This window comes from Orcinus orca, chromosome 15 (assembly GCF_937001465.1).
Source record: "Orcinus orca chromosome 15, mOrcOrc1.1, whole genome shotgun sequence".
Taxonomy (NCBI): Eukaryota; Metazoa; Chordata; class Mammalia; order Artiodactyla; family Delphinidae; genus Orcinus; species Orcinus orca.
In genome coordinates this window covers 58,805,788-58,831,420 of record NC_064573.1, presented here as the reverse complement: position 1 = coordinate 58,831,420, position 25,633 = coordinate 58,805,788, and the positions used below count along the sequence as shown (strand labels likewise).

General features: G+C 44.0%; 1 protein-coding gene across 6 annotated transcripts in view; it reads right to left on the bottom strand.

Annotated features, from left to right (window-relative positions):
- The window catches only part of PTPRM (protein tyrosine phosphatase receptor type M), a 746,259-nt gene that overhangs the window by 220,545 nt on the left and 500,081 nt on the right, over positions 1–25,633 (bottom strand). For all 6 annotated transcript variants that reach the window (XM_004275949.3, XM_049698267.1, XM_049698268.1 and 3 more), the window contains one exon: positions 16,235–16,367. In XM_004275949.3, the coding sequence (XP_004275997.1) occupies positions 16,235–16,367 (133 nt within the window). The remainder of the gene's footprint in view (positions 1–16,234; positions 16,368–25,633) is intronic.

Genomic DNA, 25,633 nt, shown 5'->3' with positions numbered 1-25,633 from the left:
TCCCAAGCCAAGTATTCGCTGCATTTGGGTGATGGAGCTGCAGGACCAACGTGGAGTTTTACAGTGTATGGACCGTGATGCTTGAACATTATTTAGGCATGAACGTGGCCATGTTTTGTGGCCTATTTCAGGCCCACTGAGATGCTCGGTTTGTCAAAGGCTTCGAAAAGAGCCTGAGTCACCCAGGTCCCCCCTCTGCTTCCTGAGCGTAAGCGGCAGAGCTGGGTTCCAGGGGCAGCTCCGAGCCTGTCCACCTGGCCCTGCAGGGCTCCTCTCTCACACGGGGCACAATTTTCTTCTCTCACCAAATGACTGGGATGAGAAATATGGGAATGCTGGTTACAATATAGGTCATGGGACTTTCCTGTGGCTTCTTTTCCACGGGTAGGTATTGTGTCCGTCTTTTTTCTATGTCTGTTTCATTTCAACTAAAGAGCCAGAACTGCTCAGAATGGAGCTCTGGAGACAGGTGGCGTGGCTTTACCTCTGCTTCTGTCGCTTACGGTCTGTGTGACTTTAAACAATTTACTTGTCTCTGTGTTGCTACAAGGCCTAACTGTGATAACACTCATAAAAACTTGTAATGGTGCCTAGTCTGAAGCAGATGCTGAATTTTTATTGGCTATCAACATCATCATCACCATCACTATAAAATAAGTAACAACTAACACAGATGGAATGACTATTGAGAAAAGCCAACTCATGTTCACTTGTGGACGTTTAGTAATTCAGATTTCTCAAGGTAAATCTTGCTTGTATCCTTTTTTTTTTTTTTGCAGTACGTGGGCCTCTCACTGTTGTGGTCTCTCCCGTTGCGGAGCACAGGCTCCGGACGCGCAGGCTCAGCGGCCATGGCTCACGGGCCCAGCTGCTCCGCGGCATGTGGGATCCTCCTGGACCGGGCACGAATCTGTGTCCCCTGCCTCGGCAGGCGGACTCCCATCCACTGCGCCACCAGGGAAGCCCCTTGTATCCTTTTTTGGGTCATTATCATCTCACTGGGTCAATAAACTTGTTTGGAGGAAGGATGGGCCTGTAAGAAGTCTCCTACAGATGACATACATAATATATACAAAAATGTGGTGCCTCAAGGTAGGGTAGTCACACAGAATTCCATTCTGGGGGTACTGTTGTCTTCACGTGACTCCAGTCACAAAAAGGAGGCTGCAGTTCAGGGACAGGGTTTTGCAGGAAGAGGAGCGCAAGAACAGGACTTGTTCCTTGCCTGGTCATGACTTGAAGCAGGTAGTCTGGAGTCAGCTACGCCTCTGTGAGGAGCCGGCAGGGGGCAGGGGGCCACGCGGTGGGAAGAGTGCCCAGGGGTCATGTTGGCAGGACCTGCTGTCTATTCACTCGCTCAGCGATCCTGCCCTCAGAGGGCTTCCAATCAACTCAGAGACAGCAAGTCTGCTTAGAAACAGGAAACCAGAGACCGACTCAGGACTCACCCATGGAATGAGAGGAGCCCCAGCCCTACATTCTAGGCAGCACGTACGGGATTTATTTTCTCTTTGTTTTCTGCTTTTTAATCAAAGCCGTAAGGCTGAAAGTGCACAAATTCTGAGGCCTGCACTAGGGAGTGATGTGGATTGGATCTGAAGTGCTGTGAGCTTCTAGAATGCTAGACACACTCATACTCTGTTTGTAGGTGATCTGTGCAGAGTCGCTGTTACTAGTAAAGAAAATAAAAAACTGACAGCTGTTGAGAGCCTCCGCCAGCACTACCCACATTCCACTCTCTGGTGGCTTAAAATAAGGCACAGGGCACATTGTTTTCTTCACTTACGACTGAAATACCCTGTGTCTCCCCAGGAATCTGGGCACATGTGTTCCGGCTGGTTCCAGGTTGATGGCCGTCCTGCTTGGCTTTGGGGGGTATTAAGGGGACAATTCAGGAGGTGCTTTTCGGAGGCAATTTGGCTTCCTTGCTTTCACCATTGTCCGTAGCGATGCAGGAATACTCCGGGCTGCGTGCTCTGAATGTGGCTGGATGTCTTTCTGGAGCTTTCCTAACCCCAGGTAAACATGCACAATTGCATCAGCTTTCTCCTGCTGTGAGCTCGGCAAAGCAACCCTCCCAGCAGCCCAGGCCTGAGAGTTCAAAAGGCAGACGCTCCCTCATGCATCCGGCCCCCCGTACCAAGGCTGGCCTAATGCTCCGGGGCTGACTGCTGGTTAGAATGGTGAGGGCAGTACTTCAAAACCTGTCTAAACATCCTTTGTCTACCAATATTAAACCATTAAAAAAAATTGTAGTGAAATCTACATAACACAGAATTTACTAACAACCATTTTTAAGTGTAGAGCTCAGTGGCATTAAGTATGATAAAATAAAATTTATATTTTAAGGCAAGACAAGAAAAAAATTAAACATAAAATTCTCTCTCTGTGTTTGTTTGCGCCTTCTCCCTCCCTAATGTGCAATGTGCATCTCTCATACACATTAATCAGAGCTCCTCAAAGATGGGAAGACCTGCTCAACAGTAAATACCAATTTTTTTTTCTTTCTTCTCACGGTAGCAAATGTAACTTGAAAGCATTGTGTGCTTTCCCAGCTCCGTAGGGGGTCATGGCGACTTGCTGCTCGCTTTGCCCGTGCCTACCTGGACTACGTATCCTTGGTGAACTTTGTGTAATATATCAGGATGTCACTTAGATGGACGATCCTTTGTCTCAAAAACGTATATGACTGCGCCTTTGACTTCTAACAGGTGGAACAGCTCTCAGCTTTCTGAGAATCTGCTTCCCAGGTTATAATCCTCAGTTTGGCTCGAATAAAATTCCCTTTTTTTCTTCTTAACTTGATAGTTAATTAAGTTTTCATCAACAAGTACATCCACATTGTGGGCAACCGTCACCACCATCCATTTCTAGAACTTTTTCATCTTCCTAAACTGAAACACTGGCACCCATTACACACTATCCTCATTCTTTCCTCTCCCCAGTTCCTGCTCACCATTAGTTTACTTGTGTATCTATGAATTTGACGACCCTAGGTACCTCACAGAGGTAGAATCATATAATACTTGTGATTTTCTGTCTGGCTTAGTTCACTTGGCATAATGGCCTCAAGGTTTATCCATGCTGTAGCAGGTGCCAGACGGTCCTTCCTTTTTTAAGGCCGAATACTATTCCATTGTATGGACACACCAGATTTTGTTTGTCCATTCATCTGTTGATGGACATTTGGATTGTTTCCACCTTTTGGTTATTGTGAATAATGCTGCTATGAATGAGGGTGTATAAACATCTGTTCGAGTCCCTGCTTTCAATTCTTTGTGGTATATACGTAGAAAGACATTTTTGTCAATAAAAACAGGAAGGCTGCATCTCTGGGTCCCGGTTCAGTATGCTGCTCCTTTCATGCGTATTTAAAAAGGGATTGCATGTGGCCAGAGAAATAAATTTCACAAGCTGTGTTTTGCCAAATCACGAAATTAACTTGGGAGAGACTTGTGGGCTAATCCATTCTCTTCCAGGGAGTCCCTCAAGCTATCATAATCAACAATAATTTAGAATCCAAAAATCTACTTTAATTTGTCTTTCTATAACCAACTCAGTTTCTCTCGTAGCTTATGGATCTCTCATTATGGTTATTTCCTTTTCCTTAGCTTAACAAGATTTGTTATTTGTTCAGAGCTCCAGCTTAATTGTTGTAGGTTCTTCACATACTATCATCAAAATTAGCAGTGTCACAGTGAAAGGGAAATGATTGCCGAGTGCCCTAAGTTTAAACTAAAAAACGCTGAGGCTAATGCACTAGTCAGGAGAGTAATTAAAAGATATTTTAAGAATCCAAAATTTTATAAGTCATAGAACACATGGTATTAAAATAATTGTTGGGGATGCCCTCTGATGCTCTGTGTTAGGAAAAGGACCTGAACATCAGTGAAGAGTGTTGCGCTGTACGTCATCAGGTCTATAATTTTGACCTTTGAAACTGTGAACTTGTTAACAAAGCTCATTAATCAACCACATTCTTCCTAGAGTCGGTTTCTCTGTTCATATAGTGAATCATCATTCTAACTCTGCGACTTACAACTTCAGTTAAATTTTGTTGTCATTGTTGTTCTTTCTATCAGTGTAGATCATAAAAGTAAAAATGTATGCAGAATGGGAATGAACCATTTATTTCTGTTGCTTTCCTTCGTTAAAATACTGTCAGCAGCTCTGTGCTTGGAAGGCTTCCCTGGACACTTATCACTACCAACCTGGGTATCAGCCGTGGATGGCAGGGGCTCAGGATGGGGTGACAGACAGAGCCTGGACCTCACGCTGACACAATGATGGGCATGTCACCACGTGAGGGGCGTTCAATAAACCAGACTTGATCTAGAGTTATGCAAGGTTTACAGAATCAGGCTGGCACCCCAAAGTTCCAGGTTAAAAAAATAGCCATTTTAGAACTTAGGGAGGAGTTTCTGGGTGAGTCAGAGGCTGTTTGGAGATCCAAATGGATGGGCCATTTAAGTCCAGGCACCAGCACAGCAATTAGGGCAGTAGGAAATTAAATTGCTCTGGGAGTGAAGGCCGTAGAGCTCAGGCATTGAGGAATTTCCTGCCAGGGAATGCAAGTGGGTGTTCCTGGCCCCAGAGTGAGTGTGGCACAGCCGTGGAGTGGCTCTGAGGCTCCTGGGGGCTCCTTGGAAAGTGCTAGATGCCCGCTGAGCAGAGGGGGCAGGGCTGCGGGTCAGGTCTCTGGATGTGCTGTGAAGGCTCCAGGATTTGCTGCAGCCAAAGGCAGCAGAAGAGTCTCATAACTGCAGTCCGATGTCAAGACCAAGTGGGGTCTTGGATTGGACACTGGCGCAGCTCCAAAACTTCAGGGCACCAGAGATTATTTAAATTTGGATTCTCCTTCTTAAAGACAGGCCGTAAAGATGTATGTGTATTGGGGTGGGAGGTAAAGGGTATACAGGGAAATACACTCCCGTTTTATTCTCAGATGATGGCAGATACATAAGTCCTACTGCTTCTCAAACTCAGCATAACAAAATCAACAGCCATGGTGCTAGCAGGGAGCCTGTTCTCACAGGATCCCCAGGTTTTCTGGCTCTCTTACCTCGGCTGGGCTATGCAGCGGGAGAACCCATAGCCCCCCGGGCTCTGACTTGGTCAGCTGGGCACAGTCCATCAGGAGGCCGCCTTAGGAAGGAGGGCCTGGCTTCCCTCCCAAGACCCCATCCACCATGGTAAGCATGGTCAGGGGTGAAACCGAACAGGACCCTGGGCACAAAAGCCTTTCTGTGTCCCCTATTTCTTGATTATAGGAAATAGGCTTTATTCAGCCCCCACGACCTTCCTTGAGTTCCAAGGGGCAGTTCAAACAGCTGCTAATCAGGGAAGGGAGGGGATGCAGCGACAAGGGAGGAGCAGTCAGGAAACAATAGTGCAGCCTTGGGGCAGGGTCCTGGTTCCAGCAAGGGAAACACAACATCTCTGAGCTCTTTTGCAGATACTGAAACCCCCACCAGGTGGGAGAAGTTAACGGTGTACTGTCCACAAGCACTAGACCCCAGACCAGTTGGAACCAGAAGGTTGATGATGCTGACTCCTATCTCCCCACTAACCAATCAGGAGCATGTCCACGAGCTGACCATGCCCTCTTTGAACCATTACTATAAAACTCCTCACTACCCCCTCCAAGCTGGGACACACAGTTCTGAGGGTACTAGCCTGCTGTGGCCCCCTTTGCCTGGCAAAGCAATAAAGCTTTTCTTTTCTACTTCAACCAAAACTCTGTCTCCAAGATTTAATTCGGTGTTGGGTACAGAGGCCGGATTCAACTTCAGGGGCAGCCTAGGGCTCTCTCACGCTAGGGAAACTGTTTCGAAAGACCAGGAAGATGATTAGAATAGAAATAGAATTTAATAAATTTAATGTTAATCTTCTGAGTGAAAGCGCTCTAACAGATGTTACAATCTGAGGCTCCTCTAGCGACACAGAAGTCAACAGCGATTCTGAGCGCGGAAAGATGGGATGGGCTCTTGTCATAAACTGGAGGCACACGATCCAAACCACCTGTCGGCATCACGGACAACATAAACGAAGCTTAAATTTCGTGTATTTCCAAGTAGGAGCCATTTATTCATCATTTTGAGGGCATCTCAGGCACTGAAGACGTGGGTAAGGCAAGAGTCTATTGTCTTTTTCTGGCATAAGCATCATCTATAGCCAGAAACGTGTAAGGGAATTTTAAAATGGGGTTATTTTCATGTCTCCTGCTTGGCTTAACTTAAAATAGAGTTAGGAATCACCAACTGGCAACTGGATGCCCATTTTATCTGGCCAACAAAGCATTAAAAAATGGTTAGTTGCCAGTGTTAAAAAAATTTAGAATATTTAACAAAAGAAATCAAGATTTCTCACTTCCCCAGGGGTGGGAGGGGACAGTAATATCTGTGACATAGTGGCACACCTAACGGGCCTGAGCATCCCAACCTTCTCCAGACACGCTCTTCACCAGGCCCCCCCGGGTCAGCCCTCCTGGGCCTCCTTGTAGGCAGTTCTGATTGAGACCTTAATCTAGACCTCCTGTGACTTTAAGACCAGAACTCTGAGTCAACCCTACCTGGATAAATTATAAAAGAAAAACCTTGACAATTGTAACTATGAAACTATACAGCTGACAGATGTATACAATTAAGCCATTCTCCGTGCAGACACCCTCATGCATGTCCAGTGTCCCCTAAGGGGACAATACCACTCCCAGATGACAGCCACTGAGTGAAGAATTTCGGTTAATGCTATGTCCCACTTTGTTCCCACCATCTTAATGTATTTCTGGGATTTTCCTCCTTCCCTTTTAGTAAAGGGAAGAACCATTCCTAGAAGAATTTCAGTTAATGCTATGTCCCACTTTGTTCCCACCGTCTTAATGTATTTCTGGGATTTTCCTCCTTCCCTTTTAGTAAAGGGAAGAACCATTCCTAGGAATTATGCAGCAATTTGCTTTGCAGAGCAGCCAATTGTTCCACAACTGACTTCTGACTCCAAACCCACAACCCAGGCTTTTAGATAAATCAGGGAAAAGGATGAAGGACATTTTGATAGCTCCGGATAACTCCACACTTACATTAAGCTGTTCAGGAAATGGCTTTTTCCTGATTTTGTTTCTATTAATGTTTTCCTTCTGACAGAAGGCCAGTGAGCCAATGTTTACCATAAATTCTCATCAAGCACACTTGGAGGAACAATGCTGTGCAAGGATGCAGTGGGAGCGCTATTAGCAGCTGAAGGGCTGGAGATGAGAAGACCCACATGAATTACCAAGACGTAAATCTGAGCATTTCCATTGTGAACCCACTGAAATGAAGACCTGAAAAGCTGGATATTTTAATTTATTTAGGGCAGATGCTCATTGTATAGAGAAAACTTCATCCTGAGGCTCTTATTCTTTTTTTGAATATAATAATTTCTATCTCGATTGATGTTGCTTGTGAAAAATATGCAAGGCAGTACACTATTGTAAAAAATGTTTCAAAGGTGGTTTGGAAATAAGTGATAATTTAAGTAAATGATAGATATGAGCCCATTTTTCTTTTAATTAAGCCAGATCTGAATTTAAATATATTCCTATTCATTTAAATGATTTTAATATATCAAATAAAAAACTTAAATAATTGTTATTCAGACCTTTAAAAATCATACTATTCAAAAGAGGGAATCTGTCCACCAGAAAACCTACAGTACAGAAAAATTAATAAAGCATCTTATATTATAAAACTTATATATCCTTAATAATAAAAAGCCACAGCGATTCAAAGTCCAGGGTGGTACTGAAGGGCTTGCATGAAAGGAGTGCTTTTTGTCTTTAAATACTAAATATACTCCATGTCTACTAGGCGCAAAGACTGTGCTGGGGTGTCAGAGATAATTCGAAAGGATCACATCACAGCCTGTAACATGTTAGAATCTAACAGAAGAGGCAGATGGTACCCGAATAATTCAGGAGGCTGAATGCATGGAAGGTGCAGCCTGAGCCCTGTGATGAGGTGAGTCAGGGAAGAAACACATCCCAGGTCCACCCTGGAATTCTGCTATCGGGTTACTGGTGCTCCAAGTCATCTCAGGAACATAATTAACTTTAGAAAGCTGTGTTCATGCCTGCGTGTGCAGGAGAGAGAAAATCGGCCATTCGTAGATAGGATAACCTGCGCTACATTTTTGCCAATTTTTGGTTTTGTGTTGTTTTTACAAACAAATAGAAGGATGTCGGATTTAATAAATGAGTCAGTTTTTACTTGTTGCTGTAAAACACATAAAAATAGCTTTACTTTAGTTCCAGCACAGCAGGGCCAAGAGGAAAACAGTATACGTGAAAATAAGAACAAAAACTCCTTCCAGTGAAGCATTATGCCCTTTGAAAGGCACAGTCTGTGAGGACACTGGGCAAAAACATGCCTTTCCTATTAGTCAATATATTATTTAACACGGCATCACATCTTACAATGCTGAGCTATGCCAAAAAGAAAGAAAAGAAAAGAAAAGAAAATAGCATTCCTCTACTAACACAGTAGCTCCTCTTTCTCTACTTTGAAAATTAATTTTATGTAACTTTCTATAAATGAATCTAAGTTAAAGATTCCAGATATAACTCCTTTCCTTGTTAAAAAGAAATTTAGATTTATGTTAGAAGAAGAGGGACCATGAATTTTGCCCAAAGAAATCAGGTTAGATATTGGCCTACTTTTTTTTTTTTAACATATATATATTTTCTATAGTCTAAGTATTTTTCATTACTGTTTTACTCATTAATACAAAACTAGAAAGAGTGAGAACGTTAAGTTTGAATTCTCGGATTCACTGACCAAGACGACAGGTTTAAACAATCATCCTACGTAAAACATCCTCGGTTTTCATGCTCTGGGTGTTTCCTACCCTACAAACTAGAACGTGAGGTCATGTCAACATGAATGAGACAGACACCCTCTACAACATGAAGAGTCTGCCTGGGACAGAGCTGGGGACATTAGCACAGCATCTCGGGACAGCAACCACGGAGAACCATCAATCTCAGTGGTAGATATGTAACCCCCTCTGAGCCCCTTATAGGTACCGTTAGACTTGAACTTCAGAGGGATGATACAGTGAAAGAACACGTTTTAATAAGTTGTGCTAACGGATACAGGATACAAACGAGCTGTACTGGAAAGTTACAGGTCATTCCAATAGGAATCAGTAGGACAGCTGCGCCCTGAGATGGCTGGAGAGAGCCCAGCTCAGTGTGTGCAGGCTCAGGTCTGGTCACATGGCAAGAGGGTCCACACCTCTTGAGAGGTGCTAGAGCAGGCTTGGGGAGTCCCTATAGATGCAGGACGCTCTTAAGGACCCGGGAAAGACTGATGCTGTCCTCTGTTCTGACCCGGGAGGCAGACCACGGCCCCAGCCCGGGTCTGGGTCTGACAGGTTCGGGTACCCAAAGCATCTGCACTGAGTGCCAAGGCCATGCTTACTCAGATGAACTTGGGGCTTAGCGGGAAGTCTGCGAGGGAGGTGGTATTGGTGCCCCAGCACTTGGCTTCCTTCTGTGTAGGGAGTAAAACCCTCAGATGGAGCAGGGGCCTCTGCACAAGGAATACCGCTGGGCCAGTTTGGCCCAAGAGCGTTTCCTTCGCGCTTTCAGCTCTAGCATCTCTACCCAGGCCTGGCTTCAGGCTGCGGGGACTGTGAGCTGTCCTCCTCCGGGCGGCTGTGCTCCCAGCCACCTTCACAACTAAGACCCATGCTCTCCACGTGGACTCCTCACGGAGAGTCGGACCCCCTCCAAAGGAGGATCAGCTCCTGGTCCCACCTGGCCTCTGAGGGTGGAAACAAAGCCTTTAAGGTGGGCAATGGGCCTGAGACTAGCCTCAGCTACAGCTCCCAGGCAAAGCAGCATAGCATGCGTACTGATAGTTAATATTCATTGGGGCCAGCACTGTAATGGTCGTCACTCATTTCCTTCTCCTAACACTCATGGGAAAGTCCTATTATGATGCCTTCGGGGCATTTTACTGGGGAAGCTGGGGGACAGAAAGCCAGCCACGTGCCAGGGTCACACAGCTCAGCAGAGCCCGTGTCAGCCTCTGTCTCCAGGGGCCGCTGCCCACTCCACAGCCCCCTGAATCTAGGGTTTGTCTCTGAGGAGGAAGGAGAGAAGCTCGCTTGCTGAAGGCTTAACCATAAAACTCAACAAAGTTCTCTCACTCACTAAACCAGACGAGGACACAGCATCCTCACTGCTGCGAATTATCAGAAGTAAACCACCGGCTCCAAGAATGCCATGGAACACGTGTCTTCGAAAGGATTTACAAAACGCTTCTGTAAAGGAGGAAGAGGAAAAAGCTTTCTTTTAGCTATTCTCCAATGATAGCTCAAAAAGGAGATTAAAACAGGCTGGCAGTCTGAAATATCTGTAGACTTCCAGCAAGGGTAAACAGCAACAAGCCGACGACTATTTGGTGTTTCCAGCTACTGGTTAGCAAGAGCAGCTGAGGCTTACAGAGTGAGAGGCACCTCTGAGCTTTACTGCTGTGACCAGTGGGGTGGTAACGCTCAGACACTCCTGGATTGACCCCAGGCTCTGCCGTGTATACCCACGGGACCTTGAACAGCTTTCTGAACTTCTGGGCTATCATTTATCAAGCACCAGCTATGTCCATACTTGATTTTCATACTTCCCCCGCACACATTATCATCATCATCATCATCATCATCATTATCGTCACGTTTCACATTTGCAGACTGAGTTCAGAGAGGTTAAGTGACTTCCCTAAATCTATGCTGCCACCAGGTAGAAGCTGGGGTGGGAACACAGGTCTGTGAGATTCTAAAGCCTGTTGGCTGCCCTTATCATTCTCTGACCCCCTCCTCCTATAAACTAAAAAAACTGGTGCCTATGTTCCCCACCTTCCTTTTAAAATCTTCTTTATAAAGAGGGCCCAGAGAGCCCCGAATAGAACATAGTTAAATAAACCATTAGATTGAGTCCAGAAATAGAATATGGGAGCTATTAGAGTAACCATATGAAGTCCAGGTTAGAAGAGCCCTTAAAAAGGTCAATTTAATTTACCGCTGAACAAGGAGCCCACTCAGTTATCACCTAGGAAACTGAAGGACACTAGCTGATTGATTGATTAGGAGGGCATTTCTGGACCTATTTGTGAACACACGTATCCTGTTTCACATATGCCAAAAGCATGTGCTTGAGGAGAAAAGTCTCAGCTACTGAGTATTATTTACACAGCTACATATCAAGTACACATATTCTAAATAACCAAAAAGACATGTCTAGAGGTGACTTTCTCAATGCACTTTCAGAAAATGTGATTTTGAAATAGGACTTCGAATAAAGCATCCAGACTTAAGGCATTTTTCACATGTAACTCACACTTAACTGCAGTGGAAAAAATTTTCCCATGTCAAGTGTCAACAGCTCTAGTGGTGGAAACTATAGTTAATGTCGACTTACCTGCACGCACATGCTGTAGGCGTCTCTTTGAAAAGAGGGCTTTCATCAGACTTTTTCCCTTATCTTTTCTGTTTCATGTTTCCAGATACTCTTCCTATGTTATTGAACTTTTTTATCTTGGTAGTTCCAGTATTTTTAAAATATAACAGAAAGGTGCTAAATATTTAATGATATAGGCTGCTTTTGCAAAATGTACATCTGTTAAAATGCTTTATGGGAAGGAGATAGAGGTATGGTGCTGGAGGATGAAAGTAGTCACATTTACCTATAACAGGTGTTCATGAAGTAGAGTAACTAACATTTGCTACTTTCAGCAAGAATGTGTATCTCTTTAATGATTTCCATTTAGTCACAACTTCTGTAATTTCTATTTACCACAATGACCGAGACAGAAGTATTACTGTAATTGATACAAATGTTCTCAAATTTCTAAAAGATCTTTAGCAATTTTAGAAACAATAGTAAATATAATTAATCAGGGTAAAATAGATGGTGCTGGTATACTAAATTCTGTCAAACATGTTATTGAGATAAATTATTCCTTATGAAAAATGTTGAAAATGCAGGCATTTTCATTTATACAAATAAATTTAATTATACAGGGATGAAAATGATAAAAACTAAGTATCTGCTACTCAACTTATTTTATATTAATTTTGAGAGTGTGTTGTCATGTGACTCTGCATGAAACTTATTTCATAGCTATTCATCTCAATACCCTTTCTTAACATTTGCTGCGTCAAAACACTGCACCCTCAGAAGAACACATACTTCTGGGAAGGGGCAAGTAATAAGAAATTGCTTTCTTAAAGAATAAGATAAAAATACACGGAAAGGTTTTGTAAAAGGTTTTAAGGAAAAGCAGGTTTTGTATTGTATTAGTCTAGGCAAGGCTTGAATGTATTAATATTCACAAACAGTTAACAACTAGTCTAATTTGTGATAGGTTTGTAAAACACTATAGCCAAATAAGACTGAAGGTCATTCTCAGTTTTCAGTCATTATGGCCGAGGTGTGAAAGGATTCCATGAGTTAGTATGAGTTGAACAGATTTTACAGGTTCTATTCCAGCAACTAATTTTTAGAGAAGGCTGAGCCTTCAGACACCCACATGATCTTAGTTAAGCTAATAACTGGCAATGTCTCCCAGTGAAATTTGCTGTCCCTCCTCCAAAGAGCTCAGGCCCACGTGGCCTGGCATGCTGACCCACCCAGACGGTCACTACTGACTTTTCCCCAGCAAGACAGACTTCCAATTGTATTTCCAGAAGTACTGATGCATTTGCTTCACCCACACTTTCTCTTGGGCCCAGGATGTCCTTATGACCAATGGCATGTGCTCGCACTGGCGACCCAGAGTCTGGCCCGGGTAGGAGTGGGCCTGCAAGTTTGATTAGCACAGGCTCGAACAAGCAAACACGACTAGCACTACACTGAAAGCCAGCTCTTTCCTGCCCACCCTCCTTCTCTCATTACATCTCCCCACTACTCGCCTTTTAACTGAGTGCCTCCTGTGTGACAATGGGAAACGCGTGGCTAAAAGATGAACCCCTCACCGGCCAACACGAGGAGACCTGAATCTGCTGCACAAAGCAAGCTTTGGAGAAGCAACTGTGTATGTTTACAGCGTGAGATAGAGTAAGGAGCCCCCACTGCACTTGCAGGACAGCAACTGCATAGTCGTGTCACCACTGGCTGCCGCGTAACAGAAAACCGGAGAGTTTGGGGGGGACTTCAGAGATCGGGGAGTGCAATTTGCTCAACTTAAAGATGAAGGAACTAAGGCCCAGAGAAAGTCAGAATCACAAAATTAGTTAAAACACAGCTCTAGGAATTCCAAATCTAAACTCCCTGCTGCTAACCAAACGCTTTAGCTTGTTATGTATCAATAACTCTCCAGCCACTTATTCATGATTACTATCATATTTTAACGGTTCTGTTTAAAAATACAACTTTTAAAATTTAGACTCAAATTTTGGGAGAAAACCCTGAACAATTAGAAGTTTTTGGAATTTCTATTAAATAAGACAGTTTGGACCACATGACTGTTCAGGTCAAAATCTTATACGTTTTGTACTTAGAGGCATAGTATATTGGAAAATTTGCCTTACAAGGGAGCATATTCTATATTTCAGAAAAAGCAAATACACAAGTGGCACATGCTGTGAAAATAACCCTTTTAAGGTTATTATCTAGTAAATAATCATGTAAATTTGATATGAGTTATTGGAATTTAGTCTAAAGTTGTATCAAGGCCACACGTTACCATGGGCAGTTTCTTCAAATGCATAATTTATAACACAACCTCCATGACTGCCTGAGAGTCCAAGGTGGAATAATGAATTAATCCTGCAGAAACAGACCCTTGGAGGATGAATTAATATTTAGCTAAGGTCACGAGGGCAACTGGATTTGTAGTTTCAGGCTATTCCTCACAGAGAACTTGCCAGATGACACAAAAATCCAACACATTCCCACAGCTAAAAATCAACTCTCCAAAATGTTTAGTTTGAATATCCAGGCGTACAAGGGCCTAGTGCTGCTTACAATTTATACTGGATCATATTAAAAAAAAAAAAAAGTACCAACCACTGGTACTACAGCTAAGTTTTCTACATAAACACCAAGGTGGAGAGAGAAAAAGCACATCCAGGAAAAAGTGTATGAGAGATGACAGAGAAGAAGGAAGAAAAAAAACAGAGATGTGAAGGGAGAAAGAAACAAAGAGACTGACAGCTAGAGAAGCAGAGAAGGGTAAAGAAAAGAAAGCTAGAGAGATGAGAAATGAAAAAGGAGGAGGAAGCTCCCAGCTGTAAGATAAACAAGTCCTGGGGATGGGATGTACAGCTCAGGGACTACAGTTAGTATCACTATACTAGTAACACTGTATATACACCACACTATAGCGCTGTATATTTGAAAATTGCTAAGAGAGTAGATCGTGAAAGTTCTCAACACAAGAAAAAAGATTTTAAAAATGGAGAGAAATTAAACGATGTGTGAGCAAAGAGAAAGGAAGAGAGGATGGATGACAAGTGGGGAGGAGTAGCTGAAATGATGGGGACCCATTAGTCACATATGAGCTGGGACAGAGCAGCTGGTTGTCCTAAGGCGTAACTAGACCAGTTACCAGAAAACGAAGGAAGAAGCAAGGAAAGATGTATATGTATGTATACACATTTGGATATTAACTCCCCCCGTAAATACTGCTGTGACGCAAGGGTTTACCTTCATCCCTGACCTCCTTCTGACTCAACAGTAGCTCTAAGTGCCCTCGTCCCAGCCCCAGCTTCAGCCGGCCATATGTGGATGGATGACTCTGACTGTGGAAAGTACTCTTCCTGGCCCACACCAGCATATCTGACTGCTCAGTGGTCATGTCTACTCCACGTTACAGGAAGAGTGAACTTAAAAAAGTGCAGAGCTGAGCTCCCCGTCTTCACGCCCCACATGTCCCACCTCCTACACATTCCACATCTGGGGAGTGACGATACCCCCACGAACTGCCACGGCAGCAAGGAGGTTCTTTCTATTTTGCGTCATCTCCCTCAGATCGGCCTGCAAACGGCTACTACAACGTAGCTCCTTATGTTTCTGAAGTTGCTGGTCTTCCTAACTCCAGCCTTCTTCTCTCCTTGCTGGCCTCAACCCTAACATCAGAGTGATCTTTCTGCGAGCAAAAGCACGTCACATTACTACCTGCTTAAATGCCACCAGTGGATTTTACGACCAGGTCCAGCTCCTTAGATGACCAGACAAGACCTCCAAGACCTGGTTTTGCCGACCCCTCTGTCCTCACCTCCTATCCTCCGTAACCTTACTCACACTCCATCATTTTTAAAAATCTTTTCTTTAACTTGAAGTCTAGTTGATGTACAATGTTGTGTTAGTTTCAGGTGTACAGCACAGTGATTCGATTATACATGTATATACATATTCTTTCTCATATTCTTTTCCATTATGGTTTATCACAGGATATTGAATACAGTTCCCTGTGCTACACATAGGACCCTGTTGTTTATAATTGTTTTTAAACTACATAAAAAAGGGACAATCTGTCTTTTCACTTCTTGCTGTCTATATTTTATGTTGATCATTTCTATATAAACTGAACATTGTATTATTAAGCAAGTTTTCACTCATTTCCACAAGACAAAAGACACTGCCTATTTTTCACGTATTAGAGGTGAAGATTGCTTATTATAGCCATATCTGTTTTTCTCCTCCTCTGACCACCCCTGGCCAAACAGGGCAACCTTATAACATCCAACATGCTACCATTCTTGTCCTCATGCCCTGCGTTGCTGTCCAGCTGCTTTCTGAGAGTCCCTTTCTCATGGGATATTAACATGGTGCCCGCACATAACATGGGCCCAGTAAATTCTGTCACCGCCATAATCTTCAATATAATGAGAAGGAAAAGTCTTTTTCTCATATTCTCAAGACCTAGTCTGTTGCTAGTAAATACTAAACATTTCCTGGTGAATAAATGATTTTACTCATTCTGCCAAGTTTTATGTACCAACCAACTTGTGGGAAGACACATGATCCTTATGTTGACCCGGCATGAGAAACTGCATATTTACACAAAATCACAGCCATGTACCCTAAATTCTGTCCCATAACCTTGAATGCTTTATGATGCAAAATAGGAACAACCAGAGCCACAGATGTATCTTGGTCATCAAAGCCAAATGAGTAACTGAGTATTTTCACACACAAGAAGCCTCTTGGCAAACAGCGGGCCAAGAAGCATATGGGTGGCAACGGCCGGGAGCTCACCTTTTCTTCATGACCAACACGACTCCAAGAAATATAATCACGAACAGCAAGATGCCAGCGATGACTCCTGCGATCTTGACTGTGTGGTCTGTTTGTTTCTCGGGTTCTGGGACTGGTTTTGGAGTGGCAGCTCCTGAAGGGGAGAGGAAACGAGAAAGAAGACACGGTGGGTAAGGGAGAATAAAAATGTTAGCTTTTTAAAATTTTGCTGCATTTAACAGAGTCATAGGACTTATCAGAGTTAGCAGACAGACGAGCTTTGATTTTTTTTCAACGGCTTTCACAGGCGCTGAAAGGAATGTAATTGTTCGCATTGTTCTTCCCTATTTCACTAAACCCCAACACAAGTTGGAAAGCACACCCACGACTGACCCTTTTATAAGAGACTCTTCTCAAACACAGTTTTTAAAATATTTTTATTATCTCTATGGGCTCCCTGATCTTTCTGCCTTTTAGAAACTTGCTACCAACACAATAGACATCCTCAGCCTTTATCCAAAGTTGATTTGCTGGAACATTTCCCCCAATTATTTTTCATAAATGAAGCAGTAATTCCATAACAATATTAGCCCAAACACCTGGAGAAGAGAGATAAGCTCACTTACTGTGCATTTTACCAGCAATTGTTTTTTTAACACAATAGAGATTTTTCTCCCCCTTGCCTTTGAAAATCTAAATCTAGGTCACATCTGGTAGGCAAAAGACTCCTTCTAAGCAATTTATTCACAAAGTGGGAAGCGGACGATGATCACACTACTGGCACCCACATTTCGTATCTGTTTAAATGAGATAACCAGGGCCTTCCAGTGGCCACTGTCTTAGCTCTCCTGCTTTCCCAGTTTCAAAACACTATCTGTCCTGTTTACAGTATAATGTGATGGAATGTCAAGTCTGTGTCTGATGAAATATCCATTTCCTCTGCTAAATGAGTTCAGGATGAAAAATATTAGGACCGAAATGTTCAATTCACTAAACAGAATCCACTTTTGAAGGGCTTCTCCCTTTTTAATCAGAGCACGACAGCCCTTGGCATCTGAGCCATCACGTCCCCTCCCTAGGGAGACAGGTCATTGGGAAAGTAGGAATTTTATGCCCAAATTTCTCATGTTAGAATTTTCTTCTTGCTTTTGTTGGTAAAAATGAAATCAACACTGGCTATGGTACCAGCCCTTTCTACTCTTCCACTGGGTTTTGCATTCATGCTTCATCTGATTCTTGAAAAACTTAACCATCACTGTCTCCTGTGCACTCCAGGCCGGGCTTAGTCTAAGATGAGTCATCGCAGAGAAGCAGGGTGTCAAGCTGTAACTTTCCATCTGTTTCCACTGGAACATATAAATGTTTCTTTCAAAAGTTATTCATATTAAGATTTTATATGAGACTCTGCACCCTGAACATGGCCGTGGCCATCAGACAGACGGAGCTGCTCAAGATCGGGGAGAAACACAAGGCAGGAGACGGAGGGCCACGATCACCCGAGTTTCCACCCCACGTGTACTTTCCAATCAAAGCAACGGTTGCAAGGAGAGCAGTGGTGATGTGAAAAATCACACCTTATTAAATACAAACCCTGACGGATATAATGACTCTTTACAGGCCATTTTTATTTCTGACCACTTCAGGAGGATGTTCTGTTATTTTGTTTGAAAGAATATCCCTCAAACAGTTGTCCAAATGAACCCTGAAAATATTTACTGTTTTTTATTATAATAGCATCTGAAGTATACCACTACAACAGGCCACTGGAACATACAGCCAAGTGGTAGATTTGGAGGATACTGTTACTTTGAATAAACTAAGAAAAATTTAAAGATTCATTGTGTATGTTTTAAAAGATGAATAAAAGGTGAAAAAAGCCATTCATGTAAAAATAACATATTTCAAATTCACAAAACTGACAAAAAGTCCAATGGTTTTCAATTCTGATTTTTTTTTTTATCCAGTTTGAAAACTTAACTTAAAAAAATAAAATCTAATTGGTTTTATTCTTCCAAATGCTGGCACATTGGGGACCATTCCATTTACCTCACTAGGGATAGAATGCAAGTTCTCCAGATATGTTTTCTAAATAAATGATTCTCTAAGTTTTTTGTAACTAAGTTATTCCAGTAAATACAACACACAGGGAAGAAATTATTTAGAAAAACTGGATTCGGCTTAAAAATTTAAATTTAAAAAATTACAAGGATTCAACTCATACATTGTAAACACTCCATAAGAGAAGAGCGTCCTGTTAATGGTCACGTGTTTGCTTCTGTTACCTAAGTGACTAGTTACGTTGTGCTTTAGCCTTTTTCCTAAGCTCTGTGAGAAGTGAGGAGTGATCCTACCTATCCTTGGGTCAGGGAAAGAGATCAGCCCTGCGGCCCCTCATTCCCTGCAGGAAGCACATTGCTATGCAGCCAGCGAAGGTCAGGATCATCATTCTTTAGCACCTACTTTTAACTCATTTCACGTTGCAGGTCAAGAAAATGAAATGTTCAATCTCTGTGGGACACAGGTGCAAGGTAACCATGGCAGCAATCATGCAAAATGGGGGAGCAACTGATAAAACGTGAGGAAGGCTGCCCTGCAGGTCTGTGCGCGACCCTCCCTTTGCCTGAAAGGTACGGCCACCAGCTCACCGTGGTGGGGCCTGGGTGAAGGGGCTCGTTCAGGTGTCTGGGTTTAGGACTACTCTGGGGAAACACAAGTTGGGCTGAAATGAGTCACGACCCCGGGAAAATCTCGCTAAGGTGTGTCATTCACTGCAGGTTCCCTCAGGGACACACCATCCCTGCCTTCTCCGTGAGCTCTGCCCTCCATCCCGGCCTGAGATCCTTCCATCCTTCCCCCACAGGATGCTCTTCTCTCCCCGTTTCTTGCTTTGGAAACACGTGCTTGTGAGCTGTCAGTCAGACTCAGACAGAGGATAATTTGTGACAGAATGTGGTTGCAACTGATAGCTTGGTTTTTTTCCCCCTTTACCCAAATCTATGCCCGTAAGAGTGTAATTTACAAACTGCTTGGCAAGAAAGTTGTTATAATATTTCCCCTTCCGTTTTATTTTCTTGCCGGGTTTCTAACGGTATAAACTTTTATTCTTTTTTTCTTGGTATAAATTCTAATTCTTCATGGAAAGGTGTTTTTATTCTCTTCTACTGTGCATCCTGCTTAGAGGTTACTGCACATGTAGCTCCTTTTAAAGAGAATAAATTCAAATGTATGCATTTCACAGTGGGCATTATCTAGGCTTGGACGTATTCATTAAAATGATAAATAAGCTAAATGTTCAGGGGGAAGGAGAATGAACATCATCTCCGCAGATGCCCATGCTGCTGACTCCCAGTGACAGCTCCGGGTGTGTTGTTTTGTTTCGATGACTAAAAAAAGTTTTTTTAAAAAAAGGATGGTATTCCAGTGAGCCTGCATTATTTAAGGTTTCAGATATAATGTCTAACGTGAAAATTCTGAAAAGAAAGGGAGCGATTAGCCAATGCAGTGTTTGGCTGGTTTTCAACTTGGCAGGAAACAGTCCGTCTTGGTCCAGTGTTGGACGTTAAATTCAGTAACAGCAGCTCTCAGGCTGAGAAGTGGATGTACTCAGCCACTGGCTCGAGGGTCTGGGCCCACTTCTGACCACTGAACAGGCTGCATAAATTTCCCCCGAAGACCCACGGACACCAGCCCAGAAGGACACGGAGGCATCACCGCTGCCTGGAGTGGCTGAGCCCCCAGGGCAAGGTCTTCCTCTCCTGAGCAAACAGAAAGCCTTTCTAGAGGGAAGGGAGGGGGGCGTGGCTACCCAGAACCTCTGCACGATGGTGACTAGGGCTGGCTGCCCTTGACTGTGGGGGAAATCAGTAATATTCTCCATTTATACATCAAGAGTTTATTGCACATCCAACGATGTGCCGTGTGCTGTTCTAGAAACACAGCAGTGAGCACGTGGGTAAAACAAAAGCCTCTCTCCTTGTGGAAATTAGATTCCTGTGGGACGCAGACCCAGAGGTAAACGATACTGTGCAGGTTGTCAATCGGTGCTCGTGCTACAGAGAAACCCGTGTTGGGTGGGGATGGCAGGGCAGGGCGGTTGCCGCTGAGCTCCAAGATGGGCTATCAGAGAAGAATTACTGAGAAATAACATGTGAGCAGAGACCAGAAAGAGGAAGGGGTGTGAGGTATGCTGACACCCAGGGAGGACAGTGGAAAGGAAAAGTTTAAAGCTACAAGACGAGACTGTGAAACACTGAGGTGTGACTGGAGTGGATATGCCGGGGAAAGTGGGGGGCACAAGGACAGACTTGGGGGCACCTCAAGAGATCCTGGAAGGACTTTGCTTTTCCTCTGCACGAGATGGGAGCCACGGGGGTATTAGGAGCGGAGGAGGGATGTGATCTGGCTTAGCTTTCAACAGGATCACGTAGGATCACCAGGGTCACTGGTGACAGTGTTTAGAACAGACCGTCGGGGGTCAACAGTGAAAACAGGTATGTCAGTTACGAGGCTATTGCAATAGTCCACACAAGAGATTAGGATGGTCTGGAATAAGATGGCAGTGGAGGTTGTGAGACATGGTCACACGTGAGATCTATTTTGACGGTCCAGCCATCAGTATTTGTCCATGAATTGGATGGAGGACGTGTTGATACAACATCCAGGTTTCTGGGAGGAGTGACTGGAAAGATGGGGTTACCATGTCCTGGGATGCAGAGGACTTGGAGGGGCAGGTGTGGAAGGGTAGGTGGGGAAATCAGGAATTTGGTTTTGGACAAGTTACTTTTGAGATACTAGACACCCAAAGGGATCTCAAGTAGGCTGTGGGGCATAAAGCGGAGAGGTCTAGACTTGGGGTGAACATTTGGGGCGTTGCCAGCAAAACGATGGTCTTTAAAGCCACGAGACTCAGGAGGGCACCTGGGAGGTGAAGAGAGAGGGTGCGTCACGAGGAGGGACCAGTAATGGAGACGAAAAGGAATGGCAGATTGAGGGAGGGGGGAGGAGTGAAATCGGTGAGGAGAGGGAGGAAGTCAGTGTGATACAGGCAGAGAGGGAGTGTCGCCACGGAGCCAGGGAGGAGTGTGGGGATCCAGGGAAGCTCTTTTCCTTAAGACGCGAGAAATTAGGGCATTCTGAATGGTGATGCGCACGGTCCCCGAGAGAGGGAAAAGTTGATGACGCAGGAGGGAAAGGAGATGGCTGCTGGAGCAGTGACCTTGAAGGGGCCGGAAGGGATGGACCTGGAGAGAGTCGTACAGAGAGATAAGGGGGCGAAGGTCTAGGGGAAGAAGGGGGAGGTGGACACCCAGGCTCCTTGAGAAAAAGGGTCTCATGTGATGAATCCGGATGATCTCAAGGCAGATGGTGACGGACATGTGTGGGTTCGGTGGGGTTGCAGGTTTATCCGGGAACACAGAGCTGGGGCCCCTCCTCCCTGCTCACAACTAGATGAGGAAGGGGGGGAGGAGGAGAAAAGGCAGAGAGGGCCTCTTCTCTGAGTTCCATCCCAGTGAGCAGATGGGATGGACACCGATAGTGACATCCCTGGGATGGACACAGGATGGACCCCTTGCCCGAGCCATCCTATGCCCATCCCTGTGATGCGGCCGATCTTGGTTTTCACAGTCTTCAAATAAACAGCTCCTTTTATGCTCCAGGTCCTGTAAAGAGGCTCTGGAGGGGACTCGAGGTGAGCAAGATGAGTGACACCTCAGCCTTCCGTGCCCGCTGCAATAGGCCACGAGAGGTGCCACGGGTGAGCTTCAAAACCCAACTGGAGGAAAGAAGGACGTTCCCTTTGGAGAGCAATGAAGGCTACTGCCTCACCCAGGCCAGGGGCCTCCAATGTCTGGTCCAAGTGGGTGATGGGAACTGCAAGGATGCAGGAGCTCACGGAGGGCACCCCACTGGCCGCACATAGTGCCCTCCGGTCTAAGAGCACCAGGCACTGGGCGGATGTCGGTGCCACTCATGGAAATACCTGGCCCGCTTCCTGATGGCGGACCTGGTGTTTGGGTTCAACGTTTGCACTGAATTCAAACAACAAAATACTTCATTCTCACAACATGCAAAATCAAATACCAAAATTCCACTTCTCGTATTTGAGGGGGGAAAGAGAGAAAAGAGTCGGGGGACAGCAACCGTGGGAAGTTGCTGAAAAGAGAAACAGGAGGTTGAGAAACCTTATGAGAAAAAACAAAATGGAAGCTGTGGAAACATGTAAGAATACTGTTTCTCCGAGTGTGTTTCAGAGCACTGGTCCCCAGAGATATTCTGAAGTATCCATCGGGGACGCCTCAGCCACTCTGGACTAGCATTTTTATGACTTTATGGAATAGAGAATCTATTTCAAATAATTTTCATAGTTATTTTTCACCTTTTGCAGAGGTCTTTTCTTTTTCTTAAAAATAGCAACACCCTGGTTTTAAAGATTATTGTCAGTTCTTTCATGTCTTGCTGCTCAGAAAAATTAGAATTCCTTGCTATCTATGTTTGCTTTTTCCAGCTGTACCTTAACATTACATATAATCACGAAACATCTCCAAGATTTTTCATTTAAATTGTACATCATTGTTTCTCCCTCTGGGAATGCAAAATCAGTCAGTACCCCTGGAATAATCTCCGTTCACACTTTATGTATTATTTGTAACCTGATTATGCTTTTGAATTTATCATTCTTCCTTTGTACCTCATTTCCACCGTAGGGCATGCAGGGCATGTATGACGTACAACTAATAATCAGAAACATAATTTTTCATATAAAACTGAGATGCTAGATTGTTTGATATATACCATTTTTGTTCTAATTTCATTGTTTGATATATACCATTTTGTTCTAATTTCATGACAGTTCTAATTTCATGACAGTTACTGCTCTCATTTATTGATGGGGCCTACAGCCTGTGGGTAAGATGATCAAACCCTTATAACTTACTTTCTGGAAGTTTCCAGAGAATTATTAGTGCCGTTACTGGTCTGATGAAATGGCTTTATTTTTTCCATCTGCATTTCTCAAATCACCATCAAGTAATAAAATGAGTGAACAGCTTGTCAATAAGAAGCCATCAACTGTGTTCACCTTTCATATGAACTGAATAATCAATAAAGGAAATGTGAGTGGGTGATTTTGAGGATGCTATCAGTTAAGAGTGGACATTTCCAACAGTTTCTTTAAAACTAAACTTTGAAGGCGTTAAAATAAAAATCAACTGTCCCTGACATTTTTTCCATACTTTGTGTCTTGGGTCATGCTTATGTTTAGCTCTCAGAAATCATTTATGTGGGAGAAAGGATCACACGGCATCCTGCACAAAGCAGTAACTGTTTGCAAAAGACCCTTGCAGCTTTTTCTGCTGCTTGAAATTGGTCATTCACTCTCTTATCAAAAAGTAAGTGTACCTAATAAATTCTATGTGCTTGCTAGAAAAATCCGTATTTCTGAGGTTCAAAAAGTATACAGGGTATAGCAAACTGCCTGCAGAGGTGTGACGTGTCTTTTTACAGGCCAATGAGCCACACATACAAAAAGTGACCCTCAGAGACGTACTGAGGATTCCTGGGGTCTCAGCAGAAAGTGGGGTCACATCATCTCCTGACTCTCATTTACTAAGCATATAATTTTCCTCAAACAATGAAGTTATTTAAGAAATAAGGCTTGGGCTTCCCTGGTGGCACAGTGATTGAGAGTTCACCTGCTGATGCAGGGGACACGGATTCAAGCCCTGGTCCGGGAGGATCCCACGGGCTTAGCTGCTCCGCGGCACGTGGGGTCCTCCCGGACCAGGGCTTGAATCCGTGTCCCCTGCATCAGCAGGTGAACTCTCAACCACTGTGCCACCAGGGAAGCCCCAGAGGGGGAGTTTTAAAAGAGAACGTTGACCATGTGCCATCTGTGTACGTGAATAGAATATTTTTGAATGTATAGGCTTAAACAAAGGCAGGAGTCCATGTTCCTGCAGAGAAAAGCTGCCCCTTTTTCCTCTCTGTATCCTTGGTGCCTAGAACGTAGCATGTACTTAATAAAATTCCGAGCAAGGAAATGAATTTGGTTGTCCAGAAAGGAAATTTTGACCCTCAGCACATAAAAAAGAAATATATTACAAAGGAGATTTATTTACTCTACCCTCAGGTTGAAGAACAGTCACCTGACATTAGGTCAGTTTACCTCCCTGCCCAATGTCTAAAAATTCAAAAAACGCTACACTTTCTTCATCTCCTTTCCCACTGCCATGGACCTGGTTCATTTCTCTTCTGGATTTTGCTCTTGACTCCTAAGAATACATCCCAGCCAGCCGCTTAGACAGTCCAGCCATACTGATCTTCCTAAAGAAGAGCCCTAATCATGCCATTCTTTCATTTAAAAAGCAAAACAAAAAACCCAAAAGCCTCCTAATGCTTATTACAAAAGGCAGCCAGGCCTCCTATGAACCGGCTCCCAGCCCCTTTCTTAACTTCATGCCTCTTCTCTCTCTACCTTCCTGCATCTACCTGGGTTCCAACCAAACGGAGATGCTCAGTCTCCCCCAGCCCCCTACATGCAGCATCTCCCCTTTGGTCCTGCCACTCCTTCTCCATGGACCCATCCCTACTCACATTTCATAGGTTCAATCCTACCCGTCCTTCAAAGGCCACCTAGCCCAGCACTGTTCCTGTGCCTTTGAAGGAAGTATTCTCTCTCCTACTGAACTGCTATAGCACCTTCTTTTCACCCCTCTTGACTATTTTCAACCTTGAGTTCAGTTATTTTGGTAAGTCCTTTATATTCCATGCTAATATGCGTTCCTTGGGACAAAGGTGGTTTTACTTTTCGGCCCTCACATGACCCGGCCCAGCATCTTATTATGTGCCCGCAGTTCACGTTGAATTAAAGCTCTCTCCCAATAAGTCTCACTTTAATTTTTCTGTCTTTCTCATCTGTACTCTCTTCACAGCCGACCTATTCTTTTTCCATTTGCGTTAAAGTTCTCAGACATAGGGTGATGGGTATAAAAGCAAAGAAAAAAGAGGAAAAAATAGAAGTGTAAAGACAAGTCCAATTTTGTGGTCTTTCCTCCACCGATCCCTGGCATTTAGCGGGGGGTTACTAAGACGAGTGGGGTCTGCAGCTGCCTTCTGATGACCTTCCATGGCCATCAAGACAACATGCTGAGAAAGAAGGACCATCTGAGCCTTGGCTCCAGGGACCATGCCGGAGATTAGCCAGGGCACAGAAGGCTTTCCTCAGTATGTTGATGACAGATAAAAGTCTTTGCCAGTAAATTTACTGACCAAACTTTCATCAATGATAAAATGGGATTACTAGGAAGAAAGAGCATGGAAATAAATACTAGTGGCAAAATATTATATTTCCAGCACCAAAACAGTGAGATATATATCCATCAATGATGAGAAAGTTAACTGGGTACATATCAGAGAGACAGG